Here is a 19,595-nt window from a genome sequence, read left to right as displayed (position 1 = left end):
CAATCTACTGATGAAGTCAACTGGAAAACTCGCATAGCTTTGATGTTTCGACAGCAATTGCAATGTGTACACACGGATACACGAATACACGGATACACACCCACACAAATACTCAAAGGATGCCATTTGTTCGAATGTCCTTTGGCGCATTTCAAAGCCCGCAACTTCAAAGCACAAAAATGACCTTTGTGTGCCGCAGAAGCTGTGGCCAACTTTGGCCAAGCGAAAGGGGCCACTAAATATTAATTTACCAAATTAGTTTGTTCTTCTAATTACCACTATGAGATGGCAACCTAAAGCGGACTCGCGCTAAGAGCTAGTAAATTTTTTGCAATTACTCTAAAAGGATTTCAATTAGCGTTTGAAATCGCATTAAACTAAATGAAAATGTGCGCGGCAAACAAAAATAATATGAAATATATTATAATCATAATGGGAAATATAAAAACCATTGCCCAGTGTTTGTGCATAAAAGCTAATTACCGTAATGCCCTACAAATGCAATTACAAAATATCCGAATTATGTAACAGTTATTGGGGATAGTTAACATTTCAAGCGAAACCCTTTCTTTCCAATTAAAATATGCACTAGGGTGAGCGTGTAAATTAATCAAGGTATTTTCATCACAAATTGCTATATATATATATGGACAAAGTGGCAAATTATTTAGTTTACCCATTTGTTAATAGACCTCGCGCATTCAAAACAAATGCATGCCGATAATATTCAGCCAAAAATGAACAACAAATTATGCATAATTAAACAGTTATCAGGAGTTATTATTTAACAAATAAAGGGATTTGGGGTCAGCCAGACATTCGGCTTACCTATTAAAGAAATTAAAAATAATAAAGCCATTTTTCTAGTTTTATTTAATCTAACAGTCCTTAGAAACTTGCTTTTGTGAACTCAGATAAAGACTGGCAGCGTTTTATTTTTGTGTCAAAGAAAATATTTCATTTATTTATTTAAACTCGAATTACAATAATATTTTACATTAAATCGAAAATGCTTTACAAATGTATTTGCTAAGTTTTCCCGTTGTACAACACAAGCCCACGACGAAGTGACTCCCTTTAAATAATTCTTAGAACTTATTTCTTAATATTCAGAGAAGTTTTTCCACAACTAAGCGACTTTCTAAGCATACAACTTTTACGACCTGCAAAGTCGTAATTAGCCCGACCCCTAGGCTGCCAACCTTGGCAGTGGCACGGACTTGCGGAGTTAGTCAGTCAGCGTGACAGATGCGTCTCTGCTTTTAGTGATAATCAATATGCGGGACACCAAGAATTGACAAATTCAAAGCGTCACGCAAAGTGCAGGCAGAACTATAAAAGCTGATGTATTTTCAGCGAGCGACTAGTGAATGAATAAGCGAAGCAAAATGAGGGCTACACTGGCATTGACTCTGCTTCTCAGCTGCCTCACAGGGATTCTGTCGGTGAGTTACGTTATATATAATTTAAAAAATATTAAAAGGCATCCAAATCTTGCCAAACAGCAACACCAATTAGATACCGCTGTGTCCAAGGAGCTGGTAGAAGGTTGCATGAAGGAGAATGGAGTAACTGCCCAGGATCTGGCCGATTTGCATTCGGGCAAGGTGAAAGCTGAGGATGCAAAGGACAACGTCAAGTGCTCAACCCAGTGCATTCTGGTCAAGAGCGGTTACATGGACTCAACGGGGAAACTGCTGACCGACAAGGTCAAGGCTCACTATGCCAACACGTCTTTGAAGGATGCGATCGAAAAGGATTTGGACAGGTGCAGCAAGGTCAAGGGGGCCAACGCCTGCGACACGGCATTCCAGATATTGGGCTGCTTCCAAGGAGCCAATTAAGGGCCTCAAAGATCCCATTCATCGGGTTTGAAGTCGAGCGTAACACTTCCAAAAGCAATAAAGGCAAGCAGCAGCATATACTTACATATAGAGCAAAAACTTTAATTTAACATTAATTTTTTCGTGCTTTTCATTTAGCAAACCAGAGAAATGATAACTAGAAAGCAAGTAAAAGTATTTAACATTTTGAGGATATACCTAAAAATTGTTTATTTAAAGTTTGTGTTTTCTGGTTTCTATTTTTATTTATTTTAAAAGTGCTTAACCATCTCCTTCTTTTTGACCCTGTTAGCCTTTTCGGTGGCTAATTTGTGAAATATTCCCGAAGCATCTGGGAAATGCCAGCAATTTAATTATTTCGAACCGCTTTGGCAAAAGGCAAACAGAGCACTCATAAAATCATAGCCAGCGGCAACAATTTCAATCGAATTGTCAGGGTCGGGACACTCTTTGCGGAGAATACCCCGACTCTTCAACCCCATGTTGTTGTTATCGAAGACAAACTAAGTTTTCATATATAAATATACGCTGCCGGCTGAATTCTCAGCGATTTTTGGGGGCGGCCAGGCTACATATTGTGTTCCGAGGAATTTTTAATTTCTTCATTGTGAAAATATTTATTGAAACCGAACATCGCCGAAGGCACCGAAAAGTTGACGGAGCACTCGCACCAGGAGAAAAGGGACAAAAGAAAAACAAGTGCCCGAAAATTTCGCAACGCGAGATGTTCGATGGTATCGGAAAATCTCCAGATTGGAAGCTAAAGGAGAAGGGAGCCTTTGTGAGTGTCTTTAACTGAGAGCTCAGTTGCAGCTTAAAGGAAAGTTCAGGGGCAGCGGGACTGGGGCTCCTGGACAGCTCCGGTAATAGCTACTGAAACCTGGGCAAACAAATTGAATGAAATCAACTCGTTAAAAAGTAAATAACTCTGATGAATGGCTGAAATGCACAAAGAGCTGGCCGAGCGAGCTTCCAGGTGAGGACGAAAGGTCGGCATCTCCTGCGCCTGCCAGTCAATTGAAAATGAAATACAAATAAAAATGCAAACAACCGGGCAACGCATCGGCCACATACAAATGCTGGCTAAGCAGCAGGCTTTGGGATATGCCGCTGTCTGGACTGTCGGGAATGGCCGAGGAAATTAGTAGAGCCGGGCACAAAAGGAGCTGCAAATGTTGGAAATAGCAGAAGGAAATGGGCCGTAAGCCGCCGCAAGTCCAGAAGCCAACAAGCCAGGATATCGGGGAGTTGCAGACGAGTCAGCTGCAGGGGAAAAGGAACCAGAAGCCAGGAGCCAGTAGCTGGAGCTCGATGTTTTCCTTTCACATTCATCGATGAACTTTCAATACCAGAACTTTAGCTCTCGGATTTTTTATGTCCCACGGGCTTCCTCCGTCTTTTATGCACCCTTTTTTCAAGGATATGACATTGAATTGCACTGGTTGCCAGCTGAAAGTGCAGGGTTGCAAAAGTTTGCACCATGGAATGGTTTTGGCCTGGACCTGAAAAAGTTGTTGCAAAAAAAGTAACTTTGCGAGATGTAAGAGCTCTTGAAACCAGTAGAAAACTTAACTGGATGAGAAGAGATTTGGAAAATAAGCCCAGACTCTTTTCTTCACATCAAATATTTATAATTGACATATTACTTGGCTCCAAAGTCCTGATGAGGATATCCAAAAAAAAAAAGATTTTAAGGATTAATGTCAAGAGCTTTTACAAAAACATAAAACATAACATTTTAAAAGAATAAGATTTGGAAAGACTCATGTCAATTGCTTTTACACTGCGCGAAATATCTTCAATTTTATGAGTTATATCCGATAATTTCTATGGGAGCTATACGATATAGATCTGTGTACAGTGTACACATGTTTAAGGATGACTGTGAAAGTTTTAAGTCGCTAAGTCGCTTAAGAAAACGGTATTGAAACAGACGGACAGGGCTTTATCGCCTCCCCTATCGATCCTGATCAAGAATATAGTATAATATCCACTAAATAACGCAAGTGAGTCATTTTCATTATTCGGACACAATACGGTATACATTTTTAAAAGTTCTAATTGCTTTGCAAAAAAAAGGAATGATTAAAGGAAGGTGTCCTTTTTCTCAAGTTCTGACTACAGCGTGTATTTCCCAGTTGCTAGTTGCGACATTCGCTCCCTACCCCAATATAATGACTTAATTTGCCACGTAATCACTGGTGGAATATTGTGAAACCGGCATAGAAGGAAGCTATAAAATGGCCAGGCACCTGACTGAACTAAAGCAGTAAGCCAAAGGCAGCAGGAAGAAAACATGAAGCGCAGTGATATCCTGAAGATCGAATACTTTCGTGACCAGTTTCGCGCCTGGCGACTAAGTGGCTCTTTTGAACTGAGCAAGGGAAAGTACTGGAGCTGGACTATGTTTAAGTGCATACTTGTATATTTGCTGACGCCTATGATATTAGGGGCTATGTTTCGATCCGACAAACCCTTGGAGAATAACTACAACTTTATCGTGTCACTCACTTTGCTGTCAAATCTACTGAAGTTCCCGATATACGTCACCCAACTACCAAAACTGGTCGAGATTCAGAAGCTAATTAGCCAACTAGACGCCCGGGTTTCCGGGAAGGATCAGGAACTCCGGCACGGAAAAATCTCCAAGCACATGCAAAGGATGTCCAAGCTGTTTCTGATCATATACGTTATTATTTTTATCAACGCGGCGGTTCCTTTTGTGTTTGAAAAAGAGCGCAACCTGCCTGTGCCTATGTGGTTTCCCTTAGACTGGAAAAATTCATCGCTAGCCTATATGGGAGCTTTACATTTTCAGGAGATCAGCATGTTTTTTCAAATCCTACATACTTATGCAGCGGACTCCTTTTCTCCCTTGGCCTTGATCCTGGTTTCCGAACAATGTCAGTTGCTTATCCTAAGGATCTCTCAAATAGGATATGGTTCTAGGACTCTGAAAGAAAATGAACAGGACCTTGTCGAATGCATCAGGGATCAAAATACGCTCTACAGGTAACTCGACTATCAGTTTTAAAATACCTTAATACATTAAGTTCCTTCTTAGGTTACTTGAATTGTTACGTACCATGATTTCCTATCCCTTGATGGTGCAGTTCTCAACTGTTGGCGTTAGTATCGCAGCCAACTTGTTTGGCTTGATATACTATGTGGAGACCACTTCGAATCGGGTGTACTACTTCTGTTATCTGTTGGGTCTTACTATGCAGATATATCCTAGCTGTTATTACGGAAGCACATTGGAGAACAGCTTTGCAGAGCTGCATTACGCAGTCTTTTGCAGCAACTGGGTGGGTCAAAGCGCTACCTACCGGGGGCACATGCTAATCATGGAGGAACGGACCAAACGACAGCAGCGCCTTCTCGCCGGCAAACTGGTGCCAATTCACTTAAGAACTTTTGTGGCTTGTTTGCAGGGAGCATTCTCATTTTTTACTCTGATGGTCAACAGAAGTGATCCTAACCGGGAGCATTTAAAGCTTCGACAACTCAAATAGTAGTGCAGCAGGCAGAAATATAACTTTTCATACCCTTGCAGAGAATATAATGATTTCAGTCAGATGTTTGCAACGTAGTGAAGGAGACGTTTCCGACCACATAAAGTATATATATTCTTGATCAGCATGAATAGCCGAGTCTATCTAGCCATGTCCGTCTGTCCTTCTGTCCGTCTGTCCGTTTCTATGCGAACTAGTCCCTCAGTTTTAAAGCTATCGCGATGAAACTTTCCCAAAAATCTTCTTTCTATTGCAGGTGGTACATATGTCGGAACGAGCCGGATCGGACCACTATATGGCTCCCATAGGAATTATCAAAAAAATAATAGAAAATCCATTGTAACTTTGTAGAAAGTAGGCGTTTTCTTTTTTGACAATGTAAAAACAACATTTTAACTAGGCATATCTGCAAGGGTATATAAACTTCGGCTGGCCGAAGTTAACTTCCTTTCTTGTTTTACATTATGTTATTGAAATGTTAGTTATCACTACACTTCTTACCCCATGTTGAAACACACAAATTACCCAGTGCCCCGAAGCACCGACAGCAAGATTATTTCCTAGAAGTGCGGCCAGAAGAACAGCGAGGAAGTTCTGAGGCCATAATGAGAAATGTGGGAATGCATTTCAAGTGCAGCGGAGTACCTAGTTCTAGGGCGAATGTTAGTCATTAGTTGATCCATGAACACATAATTTGGCTACAATTACTTCATTATAAAGCACAAAAAGAAACAAAAAAATAAAATTTTCAAAACATATTTTTTTGTGGAGAAAAGTCTTAATACATTTTCAAGGCTCGTATTTTTCGTCCGTTTGTTAAATTTAAATTTGACTCGAAAGCGTATGGGAGTAAAGATATTAAAGCCAGCTTTAAATTTAATTTGCCGACGAGAAAACACTTTATCAAAGCACTTTATCTTTTGCAGGAGCGAAGAGCCAATCGTGATTTTAAAAAGATAGTATTTTTTACGATATTGCTTGAATTGTCGGTCCAACTTTTTATGTCTTTTCGTCGTCCATATAAATAGAAACAAGATACAGGTTTTAAAGATATTTGTTACCAAGAAATCAGTATTATTGAAATTGCACATGATTTAACCTTATAAATAGAATGTAAGCTGTTAATACAATTTTTAAAAAGGACCTTAACCACAACCACTTATAATTTTGAAAGGTTTTTAATTGCGTCATTCAACAAAAATAATTTTAAGAGAGTATGTCTTTTTTCCCAAGAATTACATTTGACCTTCTATTAAAAGATAAATATTAAATTTACCAATAAAAATCCCCTGCCTAAGGGCCGGTTTCTCGAGTCCCTGTCAAAGTCCCTGATAGCTATCTGTTCTAAAAACTTAAATACCAGATAAACTGTTCGTAAAAGCAAATCCGCTTTCTCGACTGCTTTAATTTATCTGAACGAGAAACAATTACAGAGTGCTGTTAACGCACAGAATTGTGCTGTGAAGCGCAAAAAATGGCATGCTGCGATTATTTCATCAGCTGTTTGGGTATAATTTAAAGGAAAAGTCAGCTGTGATTTCGTTTCCTTTTCATAGTTGGCTTTGGGAAATCAGCTGTCATTCTATCGAGTCGAAAACGCTTAACAGGGACTCCGAGTCCCTGTCAAAGTTAGCTCTCACATTTATGCTCGAGAAAGCCAAAATGCCTTAGCAGGGACTTTATCTGTTCGAGAAATGTTAGCCGGCACTCGAGAAACCGGCCCTAAGAATCTCTAACTTTTAGACTCCTAAGACCTTCAAAGAAAGTTAACAAGACCTTGTAAACTATATCAAGGACCAAAGGACCCGTAAGGTAATCCCAATACAAGTTTTTGTATCCTTTTTAAGTTTTTAATTTTTCTTATCTTCCTGAAGTTCATGCAAAACACCTCTTAACGAGGTAAAAAATGTCTCGCACCTTCAACAAACCAATGTTCTGATATGAACCTTTAAGTCGAAAAATGATTTCGTCATAATAAAGACACTAATTTATATATTTATTAACTTAAATCTAGAGGAACCCTTATCAGAATTTGCTACGGGCTACCTTAAACCGGCCTTGTTCACACCAAAAGTCATGAGCTTAATAACATTCCAAAAGGGTTTCAGTAAGCACGATACTTGGGTGAGTCGTTTCCCAGGCAACATGCTAGCTTTCTTGCCGCTGCTGTTGACAATTTCCAGGGCACTGCTTCACATTCAGATTTCCCATCGACTTCACCTTCCGACTACAGTTTATTAAAAGCTAAACAGCCAAGTTGCTGATGCCGCTGCCAATGGCAAAAGCAGGAAATATGAATAAACCGTGATAGACTAAGGGAAATACAGAAATCCCCCGAAAAGCCCAACACCACTCTACTCCAATCCAATCCCAGTTCGGCGTCAGCCAAGTCAAAACCCATTCAACAACAGTTTCGCATAATTGTAAATTCAAGTGGAAATGAATGAATTTACGCTGAACTCGACAGAAAATACCAGCAAACGAATGTTGCTATTGCCATTGCTTTTGCTGTGCTGTTGCTTTTGCCGTTCTTCCCGAGCAGGTACCACATACACATAAAGAAACAATTCTCAAAAGGTTTGTTTTAATTGGATCTTACAAATGAATAATTTAGATGAAAATATTCCAACACATTACAGTACTTAATTGATATAATCACGTAATTCGTTTGTACAAAAAGAATATTTTTATACCCGTTACTCGTAGAGTAAAAGGGTATATTAGATTCGTGCAAAAGTATGTAACAGGTAGAAGGAAGCGTTTCCTACCCTATAAACTATATATATTCTTGATCAGGATCACTAGCCGAGTCGATCTAGCCATGTCTGTCTGTCCGTCTGTCTGTCTGTATGAACGCTGAGATCTCGGAAACTACAAAAGCTAGAAGGTTGAGATTTTCCACGCATATTCTTGGGCTTCCTACGCAGCGCAAGTTTATTTTAGCCGAGTGCCACGCCCCCTCTAACGCCCACAATCGCCCACTAACGATTTTAAAATGTGTCTAGCGCCCACACCTTTTAAGATTAGAAGACATTTTTCAAATCGGACCATTCATTAAAAAGTTATACGCAATCAAAATTTCTATATCTATCTCCCTCGCACTCCCTTTAGCTGAGTTACGATTCTTAGTCGGGACACCAACCCGAGCACAGCGTTCGCACTCCCTTTAGCTGAGTGACGGGTATTAGATAGTCGGGACACGAACCCGACTATAGCGTTCTCTCTTGTTTTAATCTACTTCCATTCGGTTTTGGTTAAGATTTCAACATTGTAGCTAAAGTCAGTAATATCTGAGACAAATACCCAATATAACCTGTAATTTACTCAGCCTAAGAAAAACATTACTAGTTCATATATGAGAATAATCTTAACGATTACCTAAAAAGATGGAACCTAAAAGATGGAACGCATACCTTATAGCAAAATAATTTTATCAACTTGAAATATTATTATAAAATAATAATTTCAATGATTGTAAGATAAAAAAAAAGTATGGAGTGTGCTTGTGAAAAAGTTCCTCAAAAATTCTTTGGGTGTAACAGGTAACTGTGAAGAAGGTAACGGATGCTGATGGCGATGGCTAACGGTAACGTTTCCCAATGGCGCGCAAACAATATGGCGTCACCGTCCAGGTCGAGGATTCAAAAAGGGAATGGATGGTGGGCGCTGAAATAAGGGGAGTGGCAATCGGGTCCCGTTAGCTGCGGCGGAATCACGTTGCCTGCATATTTTCATTCATTCGTTTCAGCGTCAACGTCTGCCGACGACTGCAAAGTTATGGAATGCATAACGGGCTGTATGCCGTACGCTGTGTACTGTGTACTCCCCTTATATATTTGCACTTTTGTGTATCTGCCGGATCCAACAGCGCTTGAATGTGCACACTTCTTGTTGCTCTGTTGGCTCACCCTTCAAGTATTTACGCCTTTATTTATTTAACATTTCAATTGCATATTTTCGCACAAAAGCGCGTGCCAAACCGAAAGGATGATGGCGATGGCGATCCCCTAGCTGTGCAATGTCAATGCCCACCGACCTCAAAGGGTTAACTCGAATGCTTGTGGGGGCTTAGCTCGCTTAAATTTCCGGAGGTCCTGCACGTTTCCATGGGCGTGACCCATGCTAAATTGTCCCGAGTCATTGTCATTGCTCTGTGCTCAAAAATTATCAAGAGCAACTTCAGCCGCCCTGTAAATGAGATGCAAATATTAACAAACAAAAAAAAATTTGAACGTCAAATTTAAGCATATTTATTTTGACGTAAAAACTAAATTATGAATGTAAAAACAGTACAATTTTATAAGAAAGAGTTAGTTCGTTTTGAGTAAATTAAATATAACGTTGGATTGCATCCGGAAATTTCAAAATTTTATTCAAAGTTTGTATTATTTTGGGGCTGTTTTAAAACTATACATATATTGTATTTTACATTTTCAATTTATTTGATATCCAATATTAACACAAATATCTCATGTTAAGAGGTATACGAAACTTTTGAAATTGCAATCAAAGTTATTACAGATTAATTTGCGCTTATAAAATTAAATTGCAGTTAAATATTTCTTAATTTATTATATTAAGCTAGAAAATTCTTTTTTGCTCGATTACGAAACACCCTTTACTAGTAACTGTCATAAAAATGCGATTGCAACTGACAGATTGATGGTCCTATCGAACATCATACCTTACGCCAAAATTGTGTATACAACACTTTCATTTTTTTTTAAGCAGGCATCCCCAATTCGCCATCATGATTTTCATCATGAGCGAAGATGCTGTTTCCATAGATTTCCTCCGGCGCCCAACAGTATGCAACACAAAAGAGAGATTTTTCTCAAGTGCTCCCGCTTTTAGTTTCGTTTTTGGGGCTCTTTTGGGCTGTTTTCCACTGCTTCTGCTGGTGACATCAATTGTTATTGTTGGGCAAACAATGGCAAACATTTGCCAAAACACATTTGCCTGTGCCGCCAGCGAATATCTATGCGTACGTCTGCACGTCACTCGAGATAAAGTCGGATTGGGAGCTGGAGGATGATGCCCAAGATTGATGGTTGCCTCCTAAATGATACCTGATTGAGTGTGTGGTGCCGGCGAGTGTTTGCCTCGGCATATTCAATATTGTCAGGGGCTCAGGACTCGTACCGCTTAAGTGTCATTTTGTGTTTTCGACACGCATTTTATGGCAGACTGGCGAAAGTTTTGCTTGGCCCAGACACGCGCTCAAATAAGTTTGCCTATGGGATATGGTATGTGTATGGGTTTGGAGGATCTCCAAGATGCCGCTGACACTGAGTGAGATAAATGGTGACAAGTTTGTAGGCCAATTTGCGCACTAAAACCGTCTAAAAGGCGCCACTCACACACGTACACATGAACAATAACCAATCTCTTCCGTCGTCGATGGCTCACACAATTAACTCCGCGGGGCCCGAAATAAAATGCAGCCTGCTGCAATTTCGCCTTCGCCTGCACGTTGCATTTCACAGCTGAATGGATCTGGATCCGAAGCTATGGCTATAGCCTTCTAACGGTTTTTCTTAACTTTGGCTCACAGCGCTGCTTATCGTAATTTTCGCGCCATCAATTTGGAATTACTTGTAGCGCTAGTTCTGGGCGAATTACATGCTTCATTGGGCCTTTGCCGCCTCTGACCGACTCGAAGATGATGGCAAACTCCAAAACCAGCCCAGCCAGCCAGGTGCTTCATGACTGCTGGCCATGGAATGCAGCTTGCAGATTTTAGCATAAGTAGCGCAAATTGTATGCATTTCCAGCTAAGAGCGAAGAACGATGGACGCCCAGACAATCGCAGCGGCGAACGACGCAATTACCGATAAATGGAAGCTGGCTTTCATCCACTTAACGCCTGTTATGGCAGCTTTACAAAGTGTTGATTCCCCGGCACTGCAAATTAGATAACTGGCCGAGTGTGGAAAGCCAACTTATTATGTAATCTGATTACCCACAGGAAATATCTATAGATTGCACTTACACCTCGATGGTCAATGGCTTGGTTTTATTTAATTGGTCAATGACTAGGTAAGGCATTTGTCTTAAATTAATCTAATTAAGTAAAATAAAGCAAATTCTGATTCGCTTGGTATTTTAATGTCAAGATAGTATCTTATTTAGACCATACAAAATTTGAATTATACTTGGATTAAAAAGGGTTTAATTTACGATTTTCGCTAAACTGGCTTTTCGATTGCAACTTGTTAGCTTTCGCTGCTGGCCACTTTACCCTTACGATTAATCCACCCTTAGCCGAGAAACAGCGAGTCACCTTCGCAGAAAAAAACCCCAAGCAATCCAGGCTACCGGGAAGAAGCAAACCATCCTCACGCTCGTTTCTGGCCACAATTTATGCCTCGAAACGCTCCTTGAACCGGGACACGCAGCCCAGCCCCCGCATTCCGAACCCTTGGGCACAGTGAAATAAAAAGGATAAAAACTGAAGCAGCAAACTGCATTCATCTGCTCACAATGCTCGCTACCTACACAAGTGCAAACAAACGATGGCGTGCCTCTCGGGATTCCAAATGGCAAAAGGGGGCCGGGATACTTGGCGTATACTTTGTGCCACGACTACTTTTTACTTTTCTTTAACATTATTTTGCACTTTTCAATTAAAAAAGTATGCACCCCACGCAGCCAGGGAGCCAAAGAGCCAGAGCGCCAGAAAGCACCAGGCCAGCCCGTCAGACACAAGCCAACAAACTACGGCAAAGGGCAAAAGTAACCCCAAAAGCGGTCGAAACACGCCGATGAGGAGCCGAGTGGAGAAGTGGGCGGTGAAAAAACCAGCTGCCATAATTATAATTTCTTAATGCAAATAAAAACTCGCTGTGCTGATTTTCCGCTTTTGTAGAGGACCACAATTTAAACATTATGGACTTTTACTTGGACGCTTCGCGAACGCTCTCTCATTTGTGGCAATGCCCTATATCTGATAGTGGGTCTTCACACTCCCGAGTTTAACATTTAAATTTAGTGACTTCTATAACATTCTTAAAACAGCTAGCTTCTAAAGTAATAGCTAGGGATGTCTATCGAGACGAATAGTCCAAAATACACAGAAGAAATTATCAAAAGTTTAAGGTGCAAAATCAGGGGGGAAACATTTTAAAAAGTAATACGCTTTATACAAATTTTTTTTTGCTTTGGATTTTAAAAACGTTTTTATTTTTATTTTTAAAACGTTTTTACAAGAAATAGCAGCTAAAACGTCGTATACTTTTCTTTGTGTATCGACTTTAATATCGTATCGTATATATCGGAACATTAAAATATTGCTAATATTGTTATATTAAAAAGTATAAAAATATTAATATTATCTGGCATCTCTACTGATAACTAAGCATTTTTCTTTCAATAAATGCATATCAATACATTTAATAGAGAAATATGTATAATCTCCTACATTTTTAAAATCAGAAAGGGTTCCGAAAAGTATTTTGGTGCCGTAGTTCCTTAGATTTTATTTTTATAAATATTTTGCAAAAGATTTCATGAAATAGTTCAAGTAACAAAAGAAACTTCAACAAAGGGTGTACCGCTTTCAACTTATCGCTCAAATATACTGCAATCTCACGGTTATTTTTATTTTTCTTGCGCATTGCCAAGGAAAAACGTAAAAAAAAGGGGTTAAATGGGTATTTTCTCCTGTTCCTGTTTCAGAATCCTGCTCTTTGCTCCAGCTCCTGGTTTTCCACGCCCCTTTCGGACGCCCACCGATGTTGACCATTGTGGCCATGCCATTGCAGTGCCAACAAACATGCATAGTTAATGAGCGAAATAAAAAAGCTGTGGCCCCTTTGCCGCACACACATATCGCACACACCCATTCGTACATATTTAAGGGCCTGGCTTTTCAGCACCGTGCGCAATGAGCTTACGTGGCGTATAATTAATATTAAATGCTATACTTATAAATTAAATAAAATGGCGCAACTGAAGCTGCCTGGCTGCTCCTTCTTTCAACCGCACGATTGATGACCTGGCCGTCAGGCAAATGTATATAGTACACTCCATATATGTGGGAGCCCTATGTACATTGGGTTTTCTGTGTTTGTGGGTCCCAGTACTCCTATATCCTCGCGTTATAAATGTGTGTTTGCCAAGTTTGACTTGCTACTTGCGCCACATCCGCTGTGCGGAAAAATGCTTTTGATTTGATTTTCACCAAATGTCAACTTGACGTCACGTCGTCGTCTGGAAGGGAAAGCGGAAAAGCGAAAGAGCGGGAAAGCGGACGTCGTCGTTGTCGCCGCCTTTGTTGTGCCGATTCAACTGCATGATTTATTGTTTTGATGAAATTGCGTGTAAACAATTTAGTGGCTGGTTGGCGCCCAAAGCCCAAGTAAAGTCCTCCCACTCTTAAAGTCTATGGACTTTGAAAAGACTTTATTTAAGGTTAACTATGGCTATAATTCATGGCCAAACAACAAGTGCTAAAGTTGCATAGTTTTGAAGTTTTTGGGGAGCTGTGGCAAAAGATTATGAAAGATTTTAGCGAACTACACTTGATGGATTATAGTTTTCAGCTCCCTAAAAACGTTTCAGAAACGATAACAATCGTTTTAAAATATATTACAATATTTTTACATATATATCAATAAAATAAAAGGCTTAAATAAGAATTTTCAACTGCTTTCGGATTGAACTTTTGGCCCTGCAAGGGAACCGCAATCGTTGTAAATATGGAAATGCCATTCCGAAAGTGCTGCCACAAAACCCACAAGGATGTCAAAAGAGATGGAGTCAAACCACACGAGCTCTCCATGGGAATCCCCTTAGTTATGGGGCAGTTAAAGCTGCAAGTTAACCACAAAACTGAACGCAGCATCGTGTGCAATTGCGATTCTTCCAATAAATATGCCATAACAATAAGCAAGGCGAGCTAATATCCGATTACTCTGTCCCCGGCAAATGTGGCGTGAAAAGCGCCAAGCCAAGCCAAGATACTCTTTCAGATCCTTCCTATTTCCCTTGCCATATGGCAATCGAGCATGAAACAAACGCATAAGTAAATACCAGAAACGAGTGACTTTCAATATCCTCACAGGCTTATTGCTTACAGCAAATTTCACGCCAGCAGACAGACAAATACGAGGAGCTGCGAATGCATTTACACATTTGCAAACACAAACATCAGAGAGACAGTTGCAAACATGCAGTATACAAATATGCGTGCATTGAGTTTTCCCTACGCCACCCAAAAACCCCACCCACTTTCCCGAAGCCGTTAGCTTGTGAAGCATTTCCATGCTTCTGGATTCAAAATAGGTTTCGGACTGGGTTTGGTTTCTCGTTCGCACCCAGTCATGTCTGAGTGCGTTTCCTCCAACGCATTTACGTTTATTGCATTTGTAAATTATTCACACAAGGATATTAAATGCAAATTGTGAAATAGACGACACACTCGTGCTCCGCTCCGCTCCACAGATACAATATCCGTTGATGCCCATGTATATATTGGCGAATTACTCAGCTCCTGCATATGATTGTCACATGCAAAAACGAATAGAGATTCTCGTTTCCCGACTCTGGGATGCCCGCCTCGGGTTGTCGGGTCCTCGCATTTGATTTCCTTGAATGCCATTTGCCGGAAGTACCCTTTGGCCCAACGTGAGGTTACTTGGGTCGATGGTCGATGGCATATAGTTTGTTACGCAATCTGACCACTTGATTGACTCTGGTCTGCCTTTCTGCCGTTCGTGCACCTGCAATTCGATCTATCGAGCACAGGGATCAAAAATTAATTTTATTAAAGCCCAGAGACTCTCTAGCAGAGAGGACTGCTTTCAGACCTTATTTATTCGTTTTCCATTACCTGATTACACTCTGCCCTGCCTGCCCCGACTGCCGGAAAGGGACACTCTCGGAAAGTGGCCAGAACAAGTTGGCAAAAAGTTTAATTTCACTAGCAAATTTCACTTGCATGCAACGCTGCCTAAACACGTTTGACATTTGCATTGCTCCTGGATGTGGACAAAGTTTTGGGTGCCGGCGAGCGTAACATGCAAATCGAATTTAAACTTGGCAACAAACATTTGAAGGCCATCTGGCTAGAGGGCATATGCATATGTACACTAAACTCATTACCAAATCGTCTATGCAGAACTGCAGCACCTGTCGGTAAATCAGTAAACAGTGACAATTATTTCACAATTATTGGCTAATTATCCCACTTAGCACCTCAACATTTAAAGTGCGTGGCCCTATAAAAGCCCCTTGAAAATGGTGCAAGTCAAACAGTCATCATGTTCAAAGTAAAGGATCTATTGCTTTCGCCGGGAACCTTCGAAGATCCCATCTTCAAACCCCATCTGCGGTGCTTTCGGTGGTATGGTTATGTGGCCTCCAAAGATCAGAAGAGACCTTGGTTCAGTCTCCTGCGCTGCACCGTTTTCACGGCCTCCATTTGGCTGAGCTGCGCCCTAATGCTTGCCCGGGTTTTCCGGGGCTACAAAAATCTCAATGATGGGGCCACAAGTTGGGCGACTGCTGTTCAGTATTTCACTGTTTCCATCGCCACGCTCAATGCCTATGTGCAAAGAAATAGTAAGTTTTAAAATGATATTTTATAAATATATAAGAGAATTCTGACGTTTCGGATTGAGTTCAAAAAGTTTTAAAAAATATATCGACTTTTTGAAGTGAAAAATGTTTTTAATATTTATGATTTCAGTCAGAAGTTTGCCACGCAGTGAAGGAGACGTTTCCGACCCCATAAAGTATATATATTCTTGATCAGCATCACTAAACGAGTCGATCTAGCCATGTCCGTCTGACTGTCTGTTTCTACGCAAACTAGTCTCTCAGTTTTGAAGCTATCGGCTTGAAACTTTCCCAAAAGTCTTCTTTCTATTGCAGGTAGTATATAAGTCGGAACCGGCCGGATCGGACAACTAAAGGGTGTTTTTTTAGAGGTATAGAACTTTAAGTTGCAGTAAAACAACGATGGATTATTCGATTGACATGTTTTTTTTTTTGTTTTGTTCGAAAGATAATCTTGTCGCATTACATTTTATATATGATTTCTGGCATATGATCGCCACGGCTGGCTCGACTGTAGCACTATTTGCAAGCGTTGTTCAGGCGTGAGTCTATTCATGATGAATTGCCAAACCAAACTGAGAATAAATCACTTGACAGCTGTTAAATCGGTCGCCATCTTAAACAGTGATGCCAATTTAAAGTTCTATATCTCTAAAAAAAACACCCTTTATATCTTATAGCTCCCATATGAAATATCGAAAAAAAAACTTTAAAAAAAAGTCTAGCTTTGGTATTTTCAAAATATTAACTTATTCTCTTGGGAATGTTATTTTTAAAATATTTAGGAATTTCGAATAAAATTTAGAAAAAATCGGGGCACTATATCATATAGCTGCCATAGGAACGGTCGGAAAATTAAATGCAAATTAATAGGAAAAAAATTATTGCTTCGTTGGTTTATTGTATGACTCTTTTTAAATATTTCCGAATTTCGGTTTAATTTTATCAAAATTGAACTACTATATCATATAATGAGAAAAAATGGAATATTGAACATTTTTACGATTTGTTAATTAATAGGAATGATCTGCTTCGGCCAGCCGAAGCTAGCTTCCTTTCTTGTTTTGAAATAACATTATTAATTTTACTTTTCTCTTTTCATCAATGTGAATATTTTTCTCTTCGTAAATCTTTCTGATTTTATCATTCTTTAAAAAATTGAATATTTCATTATTCCATTTGTTCAGGAGTAATTTACCTTTTGAGAGAGGCTTACGAGGACATCCAGAACTTAATGTTCGTGGCAGATGATCAGGAGATGTCTCTCCTGGTCGCCACGCAGGTTTATACCCGAACCATTACCCTGATCCTGTGGGTTCCATCGGTCATTGCTGGTTTTATAGCCTATTCGGACTGCATCTATAGGACTTGGTTTCTGCCAAAATCGGTATTCAATATGCCGGCAGTGCGACGAGGTGAGGAGCAGCCCATTCTGCTGTTCCAACTGTTTCCCTTTGGAGAACTGTGCGATAACTTCGTGGTCGGGTATCTGGGACCTTGGTATGCTCTGGCTTTGGGAATCACTACGATTCCATTGTGGCACACCTTTATCACGTGCCTCATGAAGTACGTGAACCTAAAGCTGCAGATTCTCAACAAACGGGTGGAGGAGATGGATGTAAGAGCACTGCTATTACTATGCAATGATAATTTATTTATGCAAAAAACCTATATGTTTTTGGCTACTCAAAGATCACACGCATAAATCCGACCTTGGTAGTAGATCGTCTATCAGCCAGTGAGCTTACGTACTGGCGATTGCAACTCTTCAAGGAATTCGTACGTGAACAGCTGAGAATTCGGAAATTTGTCCAGGAGCTTCAGAATCTAATTTGCGTCCCGGTTATGGCAGATTTCATTATTTTCTCGGTTCTCATGTGCTTTCTCTTTTTTGCCTTGACAGTTGGTGTGAGTGGAGGAGTCTTTAAAATGTATTCTTTTAAATAATATTTAGTATGCTTTATCAGGTCCCCAGCAAGATGGACTACTTCTTCATGTTTATTTACCTTTTTGTTATGGCTGCCATACTGTGGATCTACCATTGGCATGCCACGCTAATTGTTGAATGTGTGGGTATACAATGAGGATGCATCTGAAATATTCCAATTCCTAAACTTGACTTTGCCATGAAAACCGTAACAATACAGGAAAAAATTCAAGGATAAATTACTTATCTAAAACGATTTTTGTTTACTTCATTTTCGTTGAGCTGACTCTTTGAAACATTGATTTTTTTCAGCACGATAAATTGTCCCTCGCTTACTATTCGTGCGGATGGTACAACTTCGAACTGCCTTTGCAGCGCATGATGGTCTTTGTGATGATGAATGCCCAACGGCCGATGACGATGCGCGCCCTGCTGGTTGATCTGAATCTGAGGACCTTCATAGACGTAAAAGTCCCGAAACGATGGATTCGTCGAATTCAAACTCTTTCTATTCCAGATTGTACGTGGAGCCTACAGCTACTTCAATCTGCTGCGTAGCACTCACATGTAAACGAAAGCATTAAACGAAAAAGGCTTTCCTCGGAGCCAATCAAATGCCGTTGCGCTTGTCAACTCGTTTGGCTAACATGACAGTAAACAAGCCATGCAATTCATTTTGCCCTGCACACACTCACAAAAACTAAGGAAAGGAAAGTCGGAAGGGGAATTTATGTAGAAGAAGTAGAAAGTAAAATGCTAAACCATTTTACAGCGCAAATAAACGTAGCTCACACTGAAGAGACGCCTGCTACTCAAAAAGCCAATGCAAGTAACGGGCGACATCATTTATCACTTGAGAAACGTCGCATGTCACTGGCATTGTATGTGTTTTGTTATATTGTCTTTCTCAATGGATATAAAACGATTTTTGCACTTCTTACCCACCGAACACGGAACCACCGAACTACCCGCCCCTGGCATTATTTCCCTGCCGTGCCTCTAATTGTCTTGGGGGTTTAGACAAAGGAAATTTATGCGTCTGCCCCAGCAATACGGTCAGATACATCAGGCCACCGCCATCGCCACCACCATCAGCGAAACTAACCAAACAAACCGAATCGTTGTCCCCCTGGGTGTATTTTTTAATATTATTAAGAGTATAGACAAAAAGTAAAAATATAAAAAATACAAAACAACCCGAGACCCACACCCAAATAAACACGCATTTTGTTGCGGTCGTTGTGCTCCCTGGGATTACACAAAGTGGCTAAATGGCTGATAAAGGCACACGCCGAACCTCGGCTACTAATGAGTATTAATGGCGGGGTTACGAGCTCGGCAGGTATGCCAGAATCGAGAACCAGAACCCAGAACCAAAAAACCTGGGCATCTACGTATGTACGTCCTCGGAGGGTGACAAAAGCGAGGGTCACAGATAGTTGGTTAACAGCGTGAAAAGGGTTGTTGGGTAACCACTCGATTGAAATCTCTTTGCGGAGAGAGCAACCCTTTCGAAAAAATGAAACAGAAGAATGCGCTAATATATGAGATACAACTCCCTTTATATTTAAGCAGCATCTGTAGTTTACATTTGTTTCACAACAAACAAAGCATGTTGAAAGGGTTGGTGGGGTAGCTTTTTTATTTGCCACTTAGGGATCATTTTGAAGTACTAAACTCCTACTAAATACGTTAATATTTTCAAAACAAATAAATCCGATTCATAAGACTTTCTAACGGAGTTAATTG

The 19,595-nt window shown here is 40.2% G+C and overlaps 3 protein-coding genes across 3 annotated transcripts; all 3 read left to right on the top strand.

Moving 5' to 3' along the window:
* Nucleotides 1-966: 966 nt before the first annotated feature.
* On the top strand, nucleotides 967-1,928 carry Obp56g (Odorant-binding protein 56g). The gene is made up of 2 exons (XM_017140303.3): nucleotides 967-1,445; nucleotides 1,506-1,928. Exons 1-2 carry the CDS (start codon nucleotides 1,371-1,373, stop codon nucleotides 1,842-1,844), a joined length of 414 nt encoding a protein of 137 aa, XP_016995792.1. The 5' UTR covers nucleotides 967-1,370; the 3' UTR covers nucleotides 1,845-1,928.
* A 2,015-nt stretch (nucleotides 1,929-3,943) lies between these two features.
* On the top strand, nucleotides 3,944-5,982 carry LOC108056490 (odorant receptor 23a-like). Its single transcript, XM_017140300.3, has 2 exons — nucleotides 3,944-4,856; nucleotides 4,909-5,982. Exons 1-2 carry the CDS (start codon nucleotides 4,141-4,143, stop codon nucleotides 5,357-5,359), a joined length of 1,167 nt encoding a protein of 388 aa, XP_016995789.3. The 5' UTR covers nucleotides 3,944-4,140; the 3' UTR covers nucleotides 5,360-5,982.
* A 9,583-nt stretch (nucleotides 5,983-15,565) lies between these two features.
* Or56a (Odorant receptor 56a) lies at nucleotides 15,566-18,960 on the top strand. The gene is made up of 7 exons (XM_017140306.3): nucleotides 15,566-15,922; nucleotides 17,107-17,537; nucleotides 17,612-17,827; nucleotides 17,887-17,988; nucleotides 18,159-18,311; nucleotides 18,364-18,727; nucleotides 18,867-18,960. Exons 1-6 carry the CDS (start codon nucleotides 15,622-15,624, stop codon nucleotides 18,415-18,417), a joined length of 1,257 nt encoding a protein of 418 aa, XP_016995795.1. The 5' UTR covers nucleotides 15,566-15,621; the 3' UTR covers nucleotides 18,418-18,727; nucleotides 18,867-18,960.
* Nucleotides 18,961-19,595: the final 635 nt, after the last annotated feature.

Source organism: Drosophila takahashii, chromosome 2R, assembly GCF_030179915.1.
Source record: "Drosophila takahashii strain IR98-3 E-12201 chromosome 2R, DtakHiC1v2, whole genome shotgun sequence".
Lineage (NCBI taxonomy): Eukaryota > Metazoa > Arthropoda > Insecta > Diptera > Drosophilidae > Drosophila > Drosophila takahashii.
The sequence above is the reverse complement of the archived record's forward strand: the minus strand, read 5'-3'. Positions and strand labels throughout refer to the sequence as shown.

What these genes read in the sequence shown, in the direction of transcription:
- LOC108056490 (XM_017140300.3), top strand. Translation starts at nt 4,141, where the DNA reads ATGAAGCGCAGTGATATCCTGAAGATCGAATACTTTCGTGACCAGTTT. An exon ending in GATCAAAATACGCTCTACAG is followed by an intron (nt 4,857 to 4,908) that starts GTAACTCGACTA and finishes GTTCCTTCTTAG; the next exon opens with GTTACTTGAATTGTTACGTA.
- Or56a (XM_017140306.3), top strand. Translation starts at nt 15,622, where the DNA reads ATGTTCAAAGTAAAGGATCTATTGCTTTCGCCGGGAACCTTCGAAGAT. An exon ending in TGCCTATGTGCAAAGAAATA is followed by an intron (nt 15,923 to 17,106) that starts GTAAGTTTTAAA and finishes CCATTTGTTCAG; the next exon opens with GAGTAATTTACCTTTTGAGA. An exon ending in AACGGGTGGAGGAGATGGAT is followed by an intron (nt 17,538 to 17,611) that starts GTAAGAGCACTG and finishes GGCTACTCAAAG; the next exon opens with ATCACACGCATAAATCCGAC.
- Obp56g (XM_017140303.3), top strand. Translation starts at nt 1,371, where the DNA reads ATGAATAAGCGAAGCAAAATGAGGGCTACACTGGCATTGACTCTGCTT. An exon ending in GCCTCACAGGGATTCTGTCG is followed by an intron (nt 1,446 to 1,505) that starts GTGAGTTACGTT and finishes CTTGCCAAACAG; the next exon opens with CAACACCAATTAGATACCGC.